At 37.6% G+C, this 18,494-nt stretch overlaps 1 protein-coding gene across 1 annotated transcript; it reads left to right on the top strand.

Moving 5' to 3' along the window:
- The first annotated feature begins 800 nt into the window (after positions 1-800).
- On the top strand, positions 801-12,090 carry LOC122060201 (protein DJ-1 homolog B). Its single transcript, XM_042623397.1, has 8 exons — positions 801-960; positions 1,047-1,247; positions 1,384-1,533; positions 1,659-1,841; positions 10,577-10,660; positions 11,105-11,305; positions 11,385-11,525; positions 11,623-12,090. Exons 1-8 carry the CDS (start codon positions 820-822, stop codon positions 11,827-11,829), a joined length of 1,308 nt encoding a protein of 435 aa, XP_042479331.1. The 5' UTR covers positions 801-819; the 3' UTR covers positions 11,830-12,090.
- The last annotated feature ends 6,404 nt before the right edge of the window (positions 12,091-18,494 follow it).

The following is an 18,494-nucleotide window of genomic DNA, read 5'->3' as shown; positions in this document are numbered from 1 at the left end:
ATGTTGTTTATTTATTATTATTATATTTTTATCTCATACATCATCACAAATTTAGCATTATATTTTTTTATCGGTATTAGATTGGTATCGGTCTCAGCCAATCTAAGGATTAAAAAAAAAAAAAAAAATGCGTGGCATCCGATTGGAACATATGATACTGATATAGATATAGATCCGGCACAAAATTATTCTTTTTTGAATTTATAATATCCTTGACGATTAGATGAGACAAAACTTGTTAGTGATTTGGTTCAAATCATATTTTGAACCAATTAATTTGAAAAAAAATGTAATAGATTACAAGTGAAAAGGAAGGGTAATGGGTATTTAAAAAGAGTAGGAGAGAAAGAAATGTAAAAATAAAAAAACAGAGAAGTATCAGTAAATAAGTAAAAAATAGAGGAGTTTTATTAAATATAGGCCAAGTGTAGGGGAGTGATAATTAATTCCCCTAAAATTTTCAGTAGAAATCGGCCCAACCTACGTGTGATTAGGTTCCAGTTGTAATTATATCGGACCGGGCTTGGTAAAGCCCGATAAAATTTGCAGGCTTTTCGTAAGCTCCGTTTCCGGGCTATAGGTTACCCTGACAGCTGGACTCGACAGGTGTTTCTGGTCCGAAGTAACCGTCTGTTCTTTCTACTCATAGGCCCGGCTAAGCGAATCCTCGTATCCAAACAGCCCTTGTTCATATCAGCAGGAGTGCAGAACCAAATAAACCAGGGCCCGTTATCAAATTTCAAGGGGAAAGCTATATGGAACCAAATTGTCTCGTGGCTAGAAATTTCGAGATGCTCACTCCAGCAAGAGCCACGAGTAATGGCTTTACGCCACCTGTCGCCTCTCTCTCCTCGCTTGCACCCATCCCCATTTATAAGATTCTCTGGAACAAGAACTCCACTGTTCTCTACGTCTCGGAAGAGCTTTACTGTAGCAACGATGGCGTCTGTTGTGCGGAAGGTAATCAATCTCCTTTATGTTCTTTAGGTTTTTTTTGTTCCTTCGACAGAGCTAACCATCGGAAACTATGGATCCTCGTGGTTTAGGTGCTGGTTCCGGTTGCAGATGGTACAGAACCGTTGGAGGCCGTGAACATGATCGATATCCTGCGAAGAGGTGGAGCTGACGTCACCGTTGCGTCCGTCGAGAAGGAGCTTCAAGTTGATGCCTGCCATGGAGTGAAACTAATCGCCGATGCTCTTGTTTCTGACTGTGCTGGAAAAGATTACGATCTCATTTCTCTACCTGTAATATTGCCATATGTTTTATGCCATTCTTCGTCGTCATCCTCTTCCCATTATTATTATTATTATTATTATTTTTTTTTTGGGAATTCAATGTAACATTTTAGGGGATTAGGGTTTGACAGTGTTTGTCATCCAGGGTGGAATGCCTGGTGCTGCTCATCTTCGAGATTGTACAATTCTAGAAGGGCTGACCAAAAAGCACGTGGACGATGGACGACTTTATGCTGCGATTTGTGCTGCACCTGCTGTTGCACTTGGCTCTTGGGGTTTGCTGAAGGGAGTAAAAGTAAGACCTTGGTTGACGAATCAGTTGCAGTATGTTGATTTTTTGTTCATCATTGTTTGTTATTTTCTGATTGTTTTCACTATCTTGATGATTTTGGTGGTTTCTGGTACTTTTGGCTTTGGCAGGCAACTTGCCATCCATCATTCATGGATCAATTAGCATCGACTGCCAATGTAGTTGAATCGAGAGTCCAGAAGGATGGTCAAGCTATAACCAGTCGTGGACCTGGCACAAGCATGGAGTTTTCCCTGGTGCTGGTTGAGCAATTGTATGGGAAAGAAAAAGCTGATGAAGTTTCCGGGGCAATGGTATGTTTGCCATCTTTTATATTTCTCTTTAGTTAATTATCTTATTACGGGAATTGCATCTGCTTGAAAGTTTACGGGCATTTACTTCTTACAATATTGAAAGTTTATGCCATCACAAGCAATGCTGAATAAAACAGGGTACGAACTTGATGGGTTTTCTGTTTCCTGTTAGGTTCTAAAAAGTATGCTCGATCGCAGATATAGTTATTGAAGTTTTAAGGACAACGCAGTATATGGAATTGCTCTTCCTTTATATTTTGTGAATATGCGATTGGTTAAAATTGCAAATGTATTAGTCTTTAGCTGCTGGGGTTCTGGCTGCTTAGGAAACAGAAAAGGGTTCATCTTGATTGACTGTTGCTAGGTGGAGTTCGTTTGCACTGGGTGGATGTCACATATCTGTTGTCTTAGGTATAATGTCATTGTTGTCTTCCATTAGTAAATTTTCCAGGAGGGAGCAATTCTGTGAGATGCTTTACTTGAGAAAGCCCGATCCCAACTAAATGGAAATATGGCTACATGAAGCCTGTTTCAAAATTACACTCATATCTTTACCACTTCAACCCAGGACATCTCTAGCCTTCCCTTGTCTCCTACCATCTTGGCAACATTTGATTTCTTCTTACCAGTGCATATGCTCTTCGTCATTATAGAAGTGAGAAACTTTAATTGGCTTTATATTTTGTTGTTACCAATTGGTGCAACTTTTGAGATTCTTTTATTTCTTTCGCTCATTTTTGTTTGTGTACTGTATATATGGGTTATAAAGGTGACATTGAAAGATCTCAGGTAACCTCCATGCTTAGTTCAGCTTCAACGGCAGTAGTGAATTGGAATCTTATCTTTAGTGACACGTTGCATTTATTGGGAAGAAATGTGGAAAGTAGGTCAGGGAGAGCCTAGTGCTGTTACCTTCAGCAATAAAAACCATTTATGTTCTTATTCAAGCTCCTTTTGTTTTGATGTAAAATGGTTGAACCTAAAGTAAAGAATGTGAAATTCTCATTGTAGAAATTATCTCACAGAAAGTAAACATATGGGATATTCAGTTCTATTGCAGGGACCACTATTTCATTGCCCCAAAACTGTAAAATATGTCATGGGAAGTAAAATATTTTTCTTACTTTATTTTACTTCTAGGCATTTTATGTCCAGACAAATGGAGCTTCTGGTGATAACATCCTCCATCAAGAAATCAGGAGTATTACAGGGGCCATTGTTCTATTTTAGTTTGGAAAAATTACTCTGTTCCGAGAGAGAGAGAGAGAGAGAGAGAGAGAGAGAGAGAGATGTCCTGCTTCTGGGCTAGAAAAATTGTGTCCATCCACTTAACAAGTTTGAAGTTCTTTTGTTGGCCACTAACAACCATGGCTCTGTAGTTGCAAAACTGCAGATTTAGTAGGCTGTGGTTGTGGCAGTTGTGCTGTGCAAGGGTAGTTGTGTAATACATTTTGAGTTCTCCCAGCCCCTTTGGATGGTGGTTGTTCCGAGAGAGAGAGTGGTTGTATACTTTTTTCCTCTCTTTCTTCTTCAAGAAAGAATCCAATCTCATCTCGTGCATATGGTTTGACAATTAGTGCTGGACTATGATGAGCTTGGAGTTGACACATCAATAAAGTTATAGAGTTTACTTCAATCAAACTTGGGATATGATGTAGATACTGTTCCTGGAAGATCTTTAGCCATGGGAGTATTCTTTTCCCAGATGGAAATACACCTGAAGGTTCTGATTATTGGTGAACCAAACTGGGTATCTATTGAATGGGATGTTTATCCTTTTACCTTCTTTATGGATTTCTTTGATTTCTTTTTCTCTGTCATCCATTATCTGTTGAGTTCAGTAGGAAAACCAAGAGAGAAAGGTTGAAGAAGCCAAGGGGTGTGGATGTTTGCTCGTCACGTTGCTAGACTCTTTGACTTTTACATAAATTGCATAGTTCATTCAGAACATAAACCAAACCGATGGAAGTTAAAAACACTCTGACACAGTTTGTTCAAACTATCAGTGAAAACATTGGATTTGTCATTCCTTGTGTAGGGCTGAGCCCATGTTTTATTCATTCCTTGTGCTTCGGCCCCCCCACCAATTACAGCAGCTAATTCTACCAGCATTACCAGCCTTTTAACATGAAGACGAGAGGTTTGGATGTTTGCTCGTTAGATTGTCAAGACTCTTGACTTCTACATTGAGTGCATAATGCATTCATGACTTAAAGCAAACTGATGAAAATTAAAAGCACTCTGACACATTTTATTCAAAAATAGGTAAAGCATTAGATTTTTCAGTCCTGGTGTAGGGCTGCTGAACACACATTTTATTCATCCATTGTGCATCCCCCCTTAATTACAGTAGTCAATTCCACCCGCAACTAGCTTTTTAACCACTATTTCTTCAACAGCCATCAAACCCTTATCTGGGATTTTTTTTTTTTTTGTTAGCTCTTATTTATATCGCCTATTCCAGCTCTTAGAATTCTGATGTAGATATGCACCCATGGAGCGATCCATACCCATCTGGGTATCCAGCGAGAGATGAATTGGACCCATATTGAGTCTTTGGCTTGTAGGATATTTTAGGATTTTTATTTTTATGCAATCTGTTAATTTTTGGTAACTTAGGTAGGAGATATCTACTAGGATTTAGTTTCCAATTAGAGTAGGTTTTCTTTTACTATTTAAATGCATGTAATCGTTCAATTAGAGACAGATTTGAAGAATGATAAATTGAGTTAATGTTTGAGAGCATGAGGGTTGTGTGTGTGATTCTCCTTCCCCCCTTCTTGTGCGAATCTCCTCTCCCTCCCTTGCAACTTTGAGTTCGACTTAGGGTTTCTTCCCTACCCCTACGGGCGCTCCATCAATTGGTATCAGAGCTCAAGGATCCAATTCCTTCCTCCGCTCAACCTCTCTTTCTTTCCCTACTTGTGTTCTAACCCTTATCTCTTTCCCACCCTATTTCTGTTCTCTAACAAGAGCTGAGATTCAAAAAAAAAAAACCCTTGTCGGTTACCTGTCGTTGGGGTTTTAGAGGAAAAAAAAATCGCAAAAGCTTGCTGAAACCCTAGCCCTAATCCCTCCCCCCTTTTTTTGTTCCCCTTCGATTCCCAACCAGAAGACCCTCACTGCCTCCTCTTTCCCTTTTCCGCCAGCAGCAAGTGAAAAAAAAGAAAAAAGAAAAAGAAAAAGAAGAAGTCGAAGAAGTAGAGAGAACAAGAAGAATATTGCAAAAAAAAAAAAGAAGCAAAAATAGAAAAGAAAAAAAAAGACCAGACGAAGAAGAAGAAGAAGAAGTATAAGAGAAGACGATCCTTCCTTTTAAGGAGAGAGGGAGACCGAAACATACCTGTGCTCGTTTTCATTGCCTTTTGCTTGCCTCGAATCCTACCGCTATTTGCTCCCATCGCCAACGGAAGAAGCCCATTCCAATCAAATTCCATAGTTGTCGTCTTCAAATCGGAGTCGATTTCTGCCCTTTATCTAGTTATGTCATCTCCTCCAAGTAGGGAACTCACCTTTGTCAGTAAAACCCACCTCCACGATCCCTCCTTTTGTCTACTTTAGTTTTTTTTTGTATTTCCCCTTTTACCCCTCCCATCCCATCTTATTATCTTTAGTCCTATTTCCTAACTGGTTTCCAAGTTTACCTTTCCAACCACACGTGACTTTTTGTGTTTAGAGTAAGACTCTCTGTATTTACAAGTGTGCCACTCATTAAAGGACTTCCATATATTTACCATTCTGCCATTGTTCTCTCCATTTCATTACCCTTTTGCCATTAACCTTTTGGTTTACGTGTTCTCTTGTCATAGTGGGTCCATAGTGATTCTGAATAGCAAACCTAGCCGATGGATGTCGATCTTTTATTGGATATTCGTTAACAAATGCAATTGATATGAGAAAAGCTCGATGAGGTTTAATGACATTGCACGGATATCATCGCTCAAGCACACTCTACCTTCAGTTATGTGATCTCAGCCATTGAGCAACAGGTAGATGAGCCAGACGATGAGTCACCAATGGTGGAAGATGAGATGGCATTATTGGAAGTTGAAGATCAACTTGTGAAAAAATTTAAATCGATTAAACTCTTCAGCGAACCGATTGATTTTATTTTTTCGAGTCACTGTATCACCTATGAACTTCACGTGGATTTCATAGCATTCGGTCATGGTTTTGATGGGGACTTCATACATACAAGGATGAATACTGATCGATTGGTGTTGATTCTCCCGTTCTACAAAACTCGTGGATGAGTTTTTCTCAACATCGGGGGAATTGATGTAGATACACACTCATGGAACGATCTATACCCATCTCACCATCTGGGTATCCAGCGAGAGATGAACCGGACCCATATTGAGTCTTTGGCTAGTAGGATATTTTAGGATTTTTATTTTCATGCAATCTTTTAATTTTTGGTAACTTAGGTAGGAGATAGTTACTAGGATTTAGTTTCCAATTAATTTGAGTTTCCAAATTAGAGTAGGTTTCCTTTTAATGTTGGTTTTCTTTTACGATTTAAATGTGTGGAATCATTCAATTAGAAATAGATTTGAAGGATGAATTGAGTTAATGTTTGAGAGTCTGAGGCTGTGTGTGTGTGTGTGATTCTCCTTCCCACCCCTTCTTGTGCGAATCTTCTCTCCCTCCCCGGAAACTCTGAGTTCGCCTCAGGGTTTCTTCCCTGCCCCTATGGGCTCTCCATCAAATTCTCATCCAACTTTGTAAAACCTGGGTGTTTGTTACCAGGTATCGATAATATCTCCTGTTTTACCCATCCTTGAGCTGAAACTTTCAGCAAACCTTGTACCCATTACCTATTAAACGCGACCTTAATTCCAGCCTCATTGAACCACCTGGTTTGGTGTTATTTTAAATCACCCTAATCTGAACATTCCTTTGATTGAATTATCTTGTTATTGGGTACTGATTTGAGCATTCAAACCGGTACTATGTTAAGGTGTTTGATGCAGCAGCAGTTGACTGGTTGGACCAGCATGACTGGCTTTGGAAACCCAAACCCAGATGGAACCAGCCCAACCTGGGTTTTTGGTCCAATAAGGGCTGGTAGTAGTTTAATCGTTACGTATTTTATTTTCTTATGTTTGCTTTGGGAAGGATATGTAGGAGATTGTAGGCTAGTTAATTTTAAACTCTGTTTTAGTTTAAGACTTGAGTTAGGAGATAGAGTTTGGGTGCAAGTTAGTTTCAGTCTTACATTCAAGATAGGTGACTTGATTTTTGTTTATTTATACCTTGTAATCGATTGTTGGAGAGACAGATTTGAAATACATAGTGCTTGATGTAGATAGGGCTGTGAAAAGGAGGGCACGAGATGACCAATACTTGGTTCAGTTCTGTCCCAGATCTGGTCCTGGTTTAGCCCGTCGAACCAGACCAGTTTGCATCAAATCTGGTTCCCTTTTTTGGTGCATTGATTCCAGCTCTACGGGGTCTGATTTCTTGCCATCAATCAGCTTCCTTTCTCCATTATTTTGTCCTCAAGTGAAGCTTCTAGAAGACCAGCTAGCTGCCTGCAATTTGGAAGGAAGAAGGTTCAAGAACTTCCAGCAGCCCCATCGATCTCAGCAGATTTGGCCAATCTTTTTTTACTTTTTGGTTGTCTTGGTTGACAATTTAATTAAATTTGGTAGACATATTAGGCTATTGGCTATTAGTTAGTCTCTATTTTTATGTTTTTTCGTGAACAAGTAGTTGGGCTTTAGGAAAGTTTTGCTTAGTTTCTAATTTCCAAGAAGTTAGTTAATTTAGAGTTTCGTTCTTTGTAATCAGCTTTAGGCCTATATAAGAGGCCATTGGTTGTCATTGGAAAGAAGATTTGAATCCATGAAATTTTGAGTTTAACTCATGGCTGAGCGACCTGAAACCTGAGAGGGTGAGATGCCCAACCCAAACCCCCATTCCTCTTCTCTTTCTCCCCTCCCCCCCTCCACTTCTGTTTTCCCTTTTTGTTTATCATTCTATTAAGACCCATTCAAGCCCTGTGGAAGCCCTATTGAAGAACTAAACATCAGCAGCAATTTGAGGTCAGAAGACAGGCTGCTACTCAGAATCGGTACCTATTTTCTGCTGGAGTTCGACCTGCTGTTCCTCCCAAGTCTGAAGCCAGTTGCTGCCAGCCTTTTGGGTTTTGTTGAAGGACCTAGGAGAGAGACTCGACCTGCTTTTGGGCCCCATCCTTGGCCTGGTTTTGTTAGATATTGAAAATCTCCAGGTCTTACCTAAGTCTTGCTCTAATTCTGGTTACAGTCATATCTCCCCAGCCTGTATTGTGTTTGAGTTGCTGTTTGGAGGTTTTATCAAGCACCAAAAGGACACCCTTCGACCAGGTTCTTAGGCTCTACTGAGCCTTGCTTTATGAGTTCTTATTTCTTCTAAAATTGAGTCCTATTTGTGTGGTTCTACTGGAATTCCAGACCTGAAACTTGGAACTGATTTGGTTTGGAGCCTGTTATCAACTGGGGCTGTTTACTTAGGTAAAACACCTTACATCAAAGTGGTATCAGAGCTAGCATTGAGTGTCTCTATAAGGAGGTGATAAAATTATCAGCCCGCAAGACTGTTCTTAAGCAAAATTTTGAAGCCAAATTTGGTCCCCTCTACCGTCCACCTCCAAAGGATGTTACCATGACAATTGAAGAACTTTTGAAAGTGGTACAACAAGAAAAAAATAGTCCTCCCAAAGAGGTCTATGTCGAAGGTTTCAAAGAAGCGACCATAGTTGTCACAACGCCAAGGCAAACCAAGCCATTGGAGGGCTGTTTAAGCACTTAGGCATGAAGGTGTCCACCTTAAGGCGAACAAGGCGACCAAGTGTTATTTTTTATTTATCCTATTTTCTAACATTATTTAGTAAGCTACATATACTTTGTATCATAAAAAATCAACATTAAGCTACATTAAGTCATTAAAAATCAGTATTTAGACACATCAAATCATAAAAAGTCAACATTAAGTCATAAAAAATCAACATTTAGAGAAATTCTCTTGTTTTGTAATAAGTTTGACTGGTCAAATGATTTTATTTTTACAGGAGATTTTTTGTATTAGGTATAACATAAAACAGCTTTCCAATAAGTCTAAGATTACTTAAATCTGAGTTGTAATGGCAAAGTTATGTTCTGGTCAATCTTATTTTAAAGTGCGCGAATATTGTTAAAATCGCCTAAATGAAAATAATTTTATGGATATCAAAATAAAAGATTATTTTACCAGAATTTTGGTTTTTAGCAATGTTTTAACATGATATGATTTATAAAATTTTCATAATTGAGAAAAACCCCAGCATTTAAAAGTTGAAAATTGCCTCTATAACTAAAATCCAATTTTTGTTCTTGGATTGGGGGTTGACTTTTAATCCTTTTGGAATTTGATTTTTAAACTATTTTTATTGGATTCAAATAAGGAGTATTTGTTTATTTATGAATAATATCTTAAGTAAATGTAATAACAAATATAAAAACACAATGCGACATGCAGTGCAACAAGGCGACTATTGCCTAGGCCCCAGGCAAGCCGCTTGGATGCCACGCCTAGGCGACATATTTGGCTTCTATCCGGCTCAGCTTGAGCCAAATATTTCTGGTTTTATTTGTGAACATTTTCCCTTTCCAAAACAGAAGTTTCTTGTTTGGTTTCTCAAGAACCATACAAATTGCCCCCCCTTTTTTTTTCCCCGGTTCAACCATTTTTAATGGCTAAGGTCTATCTTATACTAAGATAGGTTTTGGATAGGGCTTTGCATGGAATTATGAAATTCATGTTGGGAGGGAAAAAGTAGGAACTGAATAGAGAAAGGGCAAATGAAGGTGAGTGGCAACGATAAGAATACTTGATAAGCTTTCATTGGCCAATTCTTTAAGAAAAGAAATAAAAAGAAGAAAAGGAAATGAAAACCTGTCATCAACTCTGCGGCCCTGCTTAACAGTACTATTCCTGTTTGGCAGCCTCCTCATGATGGGGTCAAACTATTGAGAAACCCAGGCTCTTCTGAGTCTAGTAATTAGATTGTATGGTGCGGGACTTCTTGAGGTTTACTTGGCCCCAATGGACAAGGTAATTCACAAGCGCTGAATTATTTTCACAGCTCCATGTTTGGAACGCTGAAGTACATGATTGACAAAGGATCTGATTCTGGAAGGGTTATGCAAATTTATGTCTTGGAGATCCTTCAGGTGGGACATGGAAAATTTTCCATTTTGTTAGACACACTCAACTCCTGCTTCTTGATCGAATCGTTTGTTCCACTGGAAGCCTAAAACTGTCAATGAGATTGCGGATGTTTATCAAAGCAAGGGATTCTTCTCAGGGAAAAGGGCACAACATCATGTCTGTTTGAATCTCATCTTTTTTGTTGTCTATTAAGAGTTTGAATTTTTCCTGGTTCTTCACTTTGCGATTGAAGTATTGAAGTATCATTAGCATTATTAAACATTTCCAATTCTTCCTCTTGAGAAATACCTGTGTATTGTCATCGGACAAGTGTTGATGCCTCCCCCCCCCCCCCCCTCTTTTCCCCGGGGAGGCCAGCAGTTTCTGTTGTTTGTTTGTGCTTCTTGTATTGGTGCCTGATCCATATTCCTTGTCTTGATAGTGTTTCTCTTTCTCCCAAAAAGAGGGCAAGAAAATAAGAGAACTTAAATTTCTCCGTCTGTTTGCAGAATTCTTGGTTATTTCCTTTTTTTGCCTGTACATGACAGTTGATTTCTTTCCAGGTTATGCGATCCAATCATGGGGACGAATATGACAAGATAACTGAGCTGAATCCAGTGGAGTGGAAATTCGACAGTGCTCCTCAGGTCAGCTTTGGATGGATGTTCATAAATGTTTTCATTTGTCCTTTTTGTGCTGTATCTTTTCATTCAGATATCTAGCCACAGTTTTTCTCCCCATTTATTTTGTTTGTCCATTGCATACTTGCCTCTATTGACTATTATGGGGGAGTGATTCAGCATGCTCCCATTCCTTGTTCTTCTCTCTGTTACCACTCGCTGTTTTGGTGGCAAAAGTATTGTTGAAAAGAAACATGGATCAAAGAGAGTTGCATCAACTTTTCCTAGTTGTTTAGCTTCTGCTTACGCATCTTTTACTTTGATGCTTTATTTTCTTCTTGGTACAATCTTCTTTTGTTTATAGATGCTCATGATCTCCCTTGTGTCTTGAGGAAGAGCAGGGAGATTGATGATTTCACCCTTTTCAGATCAATGTCTTGATTTTTTGTTTTCTTGTTTTCCTATCTTTAGATCCTTGTGCCAATTGCCAATGGCACAGAGGAGATGGAAGCTACCATGACTATTGATATTTTGCGGCGAGTGGGTGCAAAAGTGGTGGTTGCCTCTGTTGAAGAAAAACTAGAAATTCTGGCTTCCCGAAAAGTGAAACTTGTGGCAGATATGCTCCTTGAAGAGGCTGCAAAGTTGTCATATGACTTAATTGTTCTGCCTGTAAGTTGGGTCACAGTTTGAACTATTTAAAACTGATCCCCTGAATATTTCATTCTGAATTAATTTTGAGGCTTTGCAGGGTGGGCTTGGTGGTGCCGAAGCATTTGCTAGTTCAGAGAAACTGGTAAACCTACTAAAAAGGCAGATGGAATCAAATAAACCATATGGTGCCATATGTGCATCTCCAGCTTTAGTACTGGAGCCTCATGGTTTACTCAAGGTATGAGCTATTATGTCATCAATACATTTGAGTCTCATTTAGTTTTCTGTTTTCGGATCTAGTAAAAAAAATTGACAATGTTTTGGTTTATGTACAGGGTAAGAAGGCCACGGCTTATCCAGCAATGTGCAGCAAGCTTTCTGATCAGAGTGAGGTTGCGAATCGGGTCGTGGTTGATGGCTATCTTATCACCAGCAGAGGTCCAGGGACTGCCATGGAGTTTGCACTGGCTATTGTGGAGAAGTTTATGGGACGTAAGAAGGCATTAGAACTTGCAAAGACTATGGTTTTCATGGACCCATAGAGTTATCTATCAGGTTTGTGCTTCTGAGTTATATATATATGTACATTGCACGAGAGAGAGTTTACGTAGCTGCAGCATGTTTGGGTATATTGTTGGTAAAGACATGGTAATGTACAATATGAGTTGGTATTACTATATATATATATATATGTACATTGCAGGAGAGAGAGTTTACGTAGCTGCAGCATGTTTGGGTATATTGTTGGTAAAGACATAGTAATGTACAATATGAGTTGGTATTACGACGATTTGCCTTTTTTTCTTCTGTTGCCTATTTTCCTTCCCCTATCTACTTTTTTAAGTAATAAAATAGATTTGCCTCCTATAATTTAGTCTTTTAAATAAAAAAACTCTAGGAACACTAGCTTAATGTGGTGGCAGCTTCGGCTCGACAAGTTTAAAGTCCACATCTAACATTGCCAATTGTGTTATATATATGCTAGTAAATACGCACGTTGGTCCGTGTGTGAGAGAGATGTCTAAACTCATTTTATCAATTTGTCAATTGTCATGTTAAAAGTAATAAAAATAAAAGCAAGAGATTGCTGTGGGGCGTGTGTTCTTTACCAGCGTAGGGACCAACGCGGGTGTCTAGGGGCATCAATAGTTATGAGATTTTTTTTTTTTTTTTTTTTTTATACAGAATGTGTGGTAATTTTGAAGTTGTGTTTGGGCATGAGAACACAAGGAAAAAGATGTTTTTTTTTTTTTTTGGGAAATTGGTGAACTCGCGCAACTAATTATACCATTACATGCTATTATTAAATTATTTTTTTAATGAGAAGAAAGAAAAATATTAAGCCAAATGGTTGGTACATCAAGATCAGAAGAAAATAAGGTCTTAACATGCATTATTAGCAAATTATCGTAAACACATCATAATCTGATTAGAATCTTTGTACTTGTACAAATGAGGAATGGATATGAATTTAAAGTATATTTTTCAACAAGTAGATACTGAAGGAAGTGATCATGAGTTGTTAGAAGGTTATGGAACAAGCTCTAGAATAAGTTGAAGTAAGCTCTTGTATGAGAATTGAACTTTATCGATAGTTTGTTAATCTTAGACTTTGTATGATGCCAAAAACATTTGTCTCCCCCAAAGTTGTCGTTGTTGAAGTCCTTGCTCTGAGAACATGAAATTTTCATTGAAATATAATACCTTAAGTCCAACTTGATTTTGTTTTCAAACGTTAGTAACACCGATACAAACTATGATATGATAATTCAAAAAAGAGGGGAGGTTAGTAACTTCCTAGGATGTTTGTTGGACCATCTCTAATTGAGTAGACAAAATTATTAGTGTAATTGGTATTACTTTTGTTGAATCCTCATGCGGGTTGTTCAATTGGAAGGCAGTGGTAGAAATAGGATTAGGGACACATAAGTACTTTAGGGAAAAAAAAAAGAAGAAAAAACGTTGCTTTGGCTTGGCTTCCTAAAATGATTATACCCAAGTTTTGCACCAAAAAAAAAAAGAAAAGAGGAAATAAGGAAAGAAACACGGAAAGAAAGAAGGGTAGAAGAAATAGAAGGAAGAAGAAGGATGTTCGTCATTGACATGGGATTTGAAAGCAGATTGGGAAGTGACAAGTCAGATTATTTTATTTATTTCTTTAATTGTTTTTTTGATAAGCAAATTATATTAAGATCCCAAAATGTGGGGAAAAGAGGTAGTACAAAAGTCCTAAAATAAAGAAGTAACTATAAAAGATGGAGGGTTATCCTCCCAAGAAATACACTGATGATGAGATGCATATGAGACTAAAGCATCTGCAACAGAATTGCACTGATGATAAATATGGACAACATTGACTAAAACAAAAAAGGAGCAAAGTTTTTTGCAATCTTCAATAATAGAGGCAATCCTCCAAGGAATAGAAGATAAACGACCAGCAATAAGATCAACCACAAATTGGGAATCTCTTTTAAGAATGACATGAGTGAAGTGATGACCTTTGGCCATCTTTAATGCCAATCGAGCTGCGAGCGCTTCAGCCACATAAGCAAAAGTAGCACCAACATAACAAGCAAAGCCAAAAATAAATCTACCATAATTGTTTTGACAAACACCACCAATACCTGCAGGACCTGGATTTCCCAAAGAAGAGCCATCAAAGTTGATTTTAAGGAAGGGATTCACTGGAGGAGACCAAGAAATATATATGGTGTGACATTGTTGTGCAGTATAGTTTGAAGATCTGAAATATTCAGCAGCCATTCTCCTACTTTTGAATACAACAAAAGGCGATGAGGAAAGATCATTACTGTACAATGCAGCATTAAAAGAAGTCCATAAATACCAGATGAGAGTACCAGAATAAGAGCAAATCCACTCTCTTGCATTGACCTGAATATTTAAAGTAAATAAGCTGGAAAACCATTGTTGAATTGATGTATTGGGAGTTGGAATGGAAGCAATTCTTGATAATCGCCATACTTCAGAAGCCGAGAACAATTGATAAATATATGTTGAGTATCCACAGGATTGAAGGAGCAAAATGGACATGTAGCATTAATATTAATTCCTCTATTACATAAGAGAGCAGGATGAGGAATAGAGTCCTGTAACAGTTTCCAAAGAAATGATCTAATTTTAGGAGCACATTGTAAATGCCAAAGCTTCAACCATATGGGATTGATAACTTGATCATCAACATTAAGAGTAAACCTATAGGCTGATGCCACTGAGAATTTTCCATCAACTGTTGGCGACCAAATAAATGTATCTTCAACCTCAAAAAGAGGAATGAATATAGATAAAATTGATTGAGCAATATCATTTGGTCACCAATGAAAAATTAAATCTGAATTCCATTCTTTAACATCTGCAAGGACAAGATCAACCACAGTGGTAGGAGCTTGTAAGGGTAATGGATATGGAGCCAAAGGAGGAGGAAAACTAGGAATCCAATAATCGGACCAAGGATTTATTTTACGACCGTTTTCCACTCTCCAAAAGAGACCTTTGAGCAAGACAGATCATCCTTTCAAAATAGAGGACCAGCCCCAAGATGGAGCATGATGGTGGGGAGCATGGAGGAATTCAGTTGAGGGAAAGTATTTAGATTTCATCAGAATGCTCCATAAAGACTGAGGAGAAGAAATGAGAGACCAAGCTCTTTTAGCAAGTAAAGCATGGTTCAAATTAGTTGCAAGCTTCAAATTGAGGCCTCCAGATTTAAGGGACTTACAAATAGTACTCCACCCAATGGTATGAATATGAGATTTGTCTCCATTAGACCAAAAGAATTGTCTTCCCATAGAGTCAAATTTTTTGTTAATATTAGTTCGGAGGAGAAAACAAGACATATAATGGTGTGGAAGAGCAAATAAGGTTGAATGGATAAGAACTTGTCTTCCAGCTTGATTAAGAAGTTTAGATTTCCAAATGTTCAGCCAAAGATTAACTCTATTGAGCAACTCAATGCATGCATTCTTCTTAAGCTTTCCATGAAAATAAGAAATTTAAAGATAAAAGGATTTGACTGAAGAAGATTGAATTAAAAAAGTCTCAAAGAAAAATCTTTTTATGGAAGAAGAGACATTTGGACTGAAATGAGCTTTATATATATATATATATATATATTTATCAATTTGCTACAATTAGGTCAACCTACTTCCTTGAATCATACTTCGACTTATTTCCCTTTGGGCATTGTTTTCTCCTTTATTAATGTAACATAGGTCAAACTGTATTATTTTGTAATATATATATGTATATTATTAGAATTAAGTTGAAAGTTTTTGTAAGTCAACCTACTTATTTTTACCTAATCTTTATTTTCATTAATTTTTTGAATGGAGAAAGAACGTTATTCGTTTGCGTTTTCTACGTTCAGAAATTGAGTGGTTAAAAAAGGAGCAGGGCATCTTTCCACATCTTCTTTTCAAACCACCCTGTGTTTGAGCTTGGAGAAGATAGACAAGTAGCGTTCTTTCTTCCTTTTTTTAAAATTAAGTCAACTCTTAAATTTAGTTTGTAAAAATCTAAATTCTTCATGCATAATAGAGATATAATATAAATAAATACATATATATATATATATATATTGGTAACGATATAAGAGAGATATGGAAGGATAATAACAAAGATATGCATAAGAATGTTATTGTTTGTTATCATTTTCAATAAAACTTGTAGCATTCTAATAATTAGTATTTATTAAAATATCTCTTTTTTTAGGGTAAACATTTATTAACATATCTCAATACAGGTTGTACTGATCAAACAAATTCGGTTCTAAGAAATTTAATTGCTTTTACTAACTCATACATTATAATTGGTTTGACTATTGATTTCTTAAGAAAATTCACAAATCTTTAGATTTTTATTTTTATTATTTTGGAGAGAGGGCGCTTAGTCAATTGATTTATCTTCTTCTTCTTCCTTTCTTTTTTTAATATCAGAAGCGTATCTTAACATTGCCATATTTAGTTTATGGGCATTGGGGTTAAATGAGAATTGTATGTAGTGATTAAAGGGTCGGGTTAGGTCTGGCTTAGGTAGGCCTATAATCGGTTGGTCCAGTTGGACGACTAACAAATAAGGTATAGGTGTCCAAACCCAAATCGAACTAATAAAATTGGCTGGATCGAACAAAAAATAGTCCGGACCAAATCGGACCAGAGCCTTATTGGGCCAGTTTCGGTTTGGGATATTGTAACCCCCAAACAAAATGAACCGCACCAGAAACTGAAATGGACCTAAAAGTAAATGGGAACCGACTCAAAACCTGGACCAAAATCAAAACCAAACCGGTAAGAAACCGAAAATGGCCCAAATTTACTTAGAAAACCAAGTTTTGTATAAGTTTGTAAGGAAAATCAAATCCAAACAGGATAAAAAATGGAAACCAACCCAGTTACAAACCGATACAAGAAACCAAAATCAAACCACATCGAAACTGAAATCAAAATTTCTTTATTGGTTCTGTTTTGGTTTCACCATTCCCACACTGAAACCGAATCAACCTGGACCAAAATTGGGCCAATTTGATCCATTAATCGGGCAAGGCTTGAGCCGAGAACGACCTGTTATAATCGGGCGAGGCTTGAGCCTGATATGTTTATTAATTGGGCTGAGTCGATTTGTGCTTTAAATGGTCGAGCATGGTTGGACTTGCTAAGCCAGGTCTGAAATTTACACCCCTAAATCTAGGGTTTTAATTACTTTCTTCCCTTGCAAAGTGGGGCTGAAAACACCCTTGAGGTCCCATCCCAGCGCTCTCAAGCTCTGTAACGAAGGAAAATTCCTTTGTTGTGGGTGAAAGGAAGGCCATTCATTAAAACTACTAACAAATTAAACATGAAGTAGTCTTAACTTAGAGTGTCAGTAAGTTGGTTCAGATTTCGATCTGTTATTAAAACAGCTTGAAACCAACCCGTTTTGATTTTGGTTTCTACTGAACCAGATCAATCCGGCTAGTTTTGGTGAACTTTGACGCCCCTAAGCTCAACAAGGATCTTTGCAATTTATCTTGCCTATTGTTGACTACCAATCTACCAATCTACCATTGGCCATTGGGCAATGCCAAGACATTATGAACTGATGTTTGGGCAAAATAACTCTCTTGGTCACGTGGCCAAAAAGAAGTCAGACAACAAGCCAGAGCGTCAAACCAAAGAGATGCCCAAACTCAACCAATCAAAACAACCACATAAGGGGATGATACAATAAAACCCAAGGGGTGGGGGACGGAACAATCACCACAAAAGGGGGAGATACATCAAAACTAAGGGGTAGGGAAGAAACAAAACAAAAGAAGATACATCAAACTAGGGGGTGGAGCAATGAGGGAAATATCTTAAGAGAAGACAAGATGTCTATTGCTATTTAAGTATGGGCAAACTTTATTTATTTTGAATCTGAAAAGTGATATAATGCCAGATTTGTTAAATAGTGCGCGATGATGTTGTCCATCTTCTTTTATTCTTTTTTCATCAGATGTCATGAATCACTAAGCTAGCTTATCTATCGATTCACAAGTTGATTTCCATTGAATATTTTTTGAACCCACCTCCATTCTCTATCAAAAGGGAGGATAACTTTTATAGTTAGCCAACACTTTCTAAGGATTCATTTTCAAATAGAAAAGAAAAAATGATATGAAAACAATGTTGACACTTTAGAGGAATTCCAATAGAGGCAACAATTTGGGATTGACAATTTTTTAAGAGAAATAAGCTACTAGGTAGGAAGAGATAAGAGGGCAGTGTGTGAGTTATTATTAGTAGTAAGTCATGTAAGAATTTTTTTTTTATTAACCAAGGTGTCCAGGCCAGCTTACATGTACCTCAACTAATCTTTGAGAAGATTGGCGTAGCAACTCACCACCACGGTCTTCACTTAAATTACAGATGCACAGATAGGGAATCGAATCTGAGACTGTACAACTATCCACACAATCTTCAATTCACTCTAACCATCAGGGCAACCCACGAATAAGTCATGTAAGAATATTTCATTACAACACTCTATCCGATTTTTACCTTATGCAATGAATCACTACAATATGAGTAGTTCAACGACATAGTGTTTACCAATGAGCCATGAATTCCAGATGATGAACACACAACTATTGATGTCGTTCTTGTTTGGATGGTACGGACCTTCTTTTCAAGCCCTTAATGGAGAAAGATTTCTTCCCCTTCACCTTCACAAT

Source organism: Macadamia integrifolia, chromosome 13, assembly GCF_013358625.1.
Source record: "Macadamia integrifolia cultivar HAES 741 chromosome 13, SCU_Mint_v3, whole genome shotgun sequence".
In the NCBI taxonomy this organism is placed as follows: domain Eukaryota; kingdom Viridiplantae; phylum Streptophyta; class Magnoliopsida; order Proteales; family Proteaceae; genus Macadamia; species Macadamia integrifolia.
Note: the sequence above shows the minus strand (reverse complement) of the source record. Positions and strands in the feature narration are given on the sequence as shown.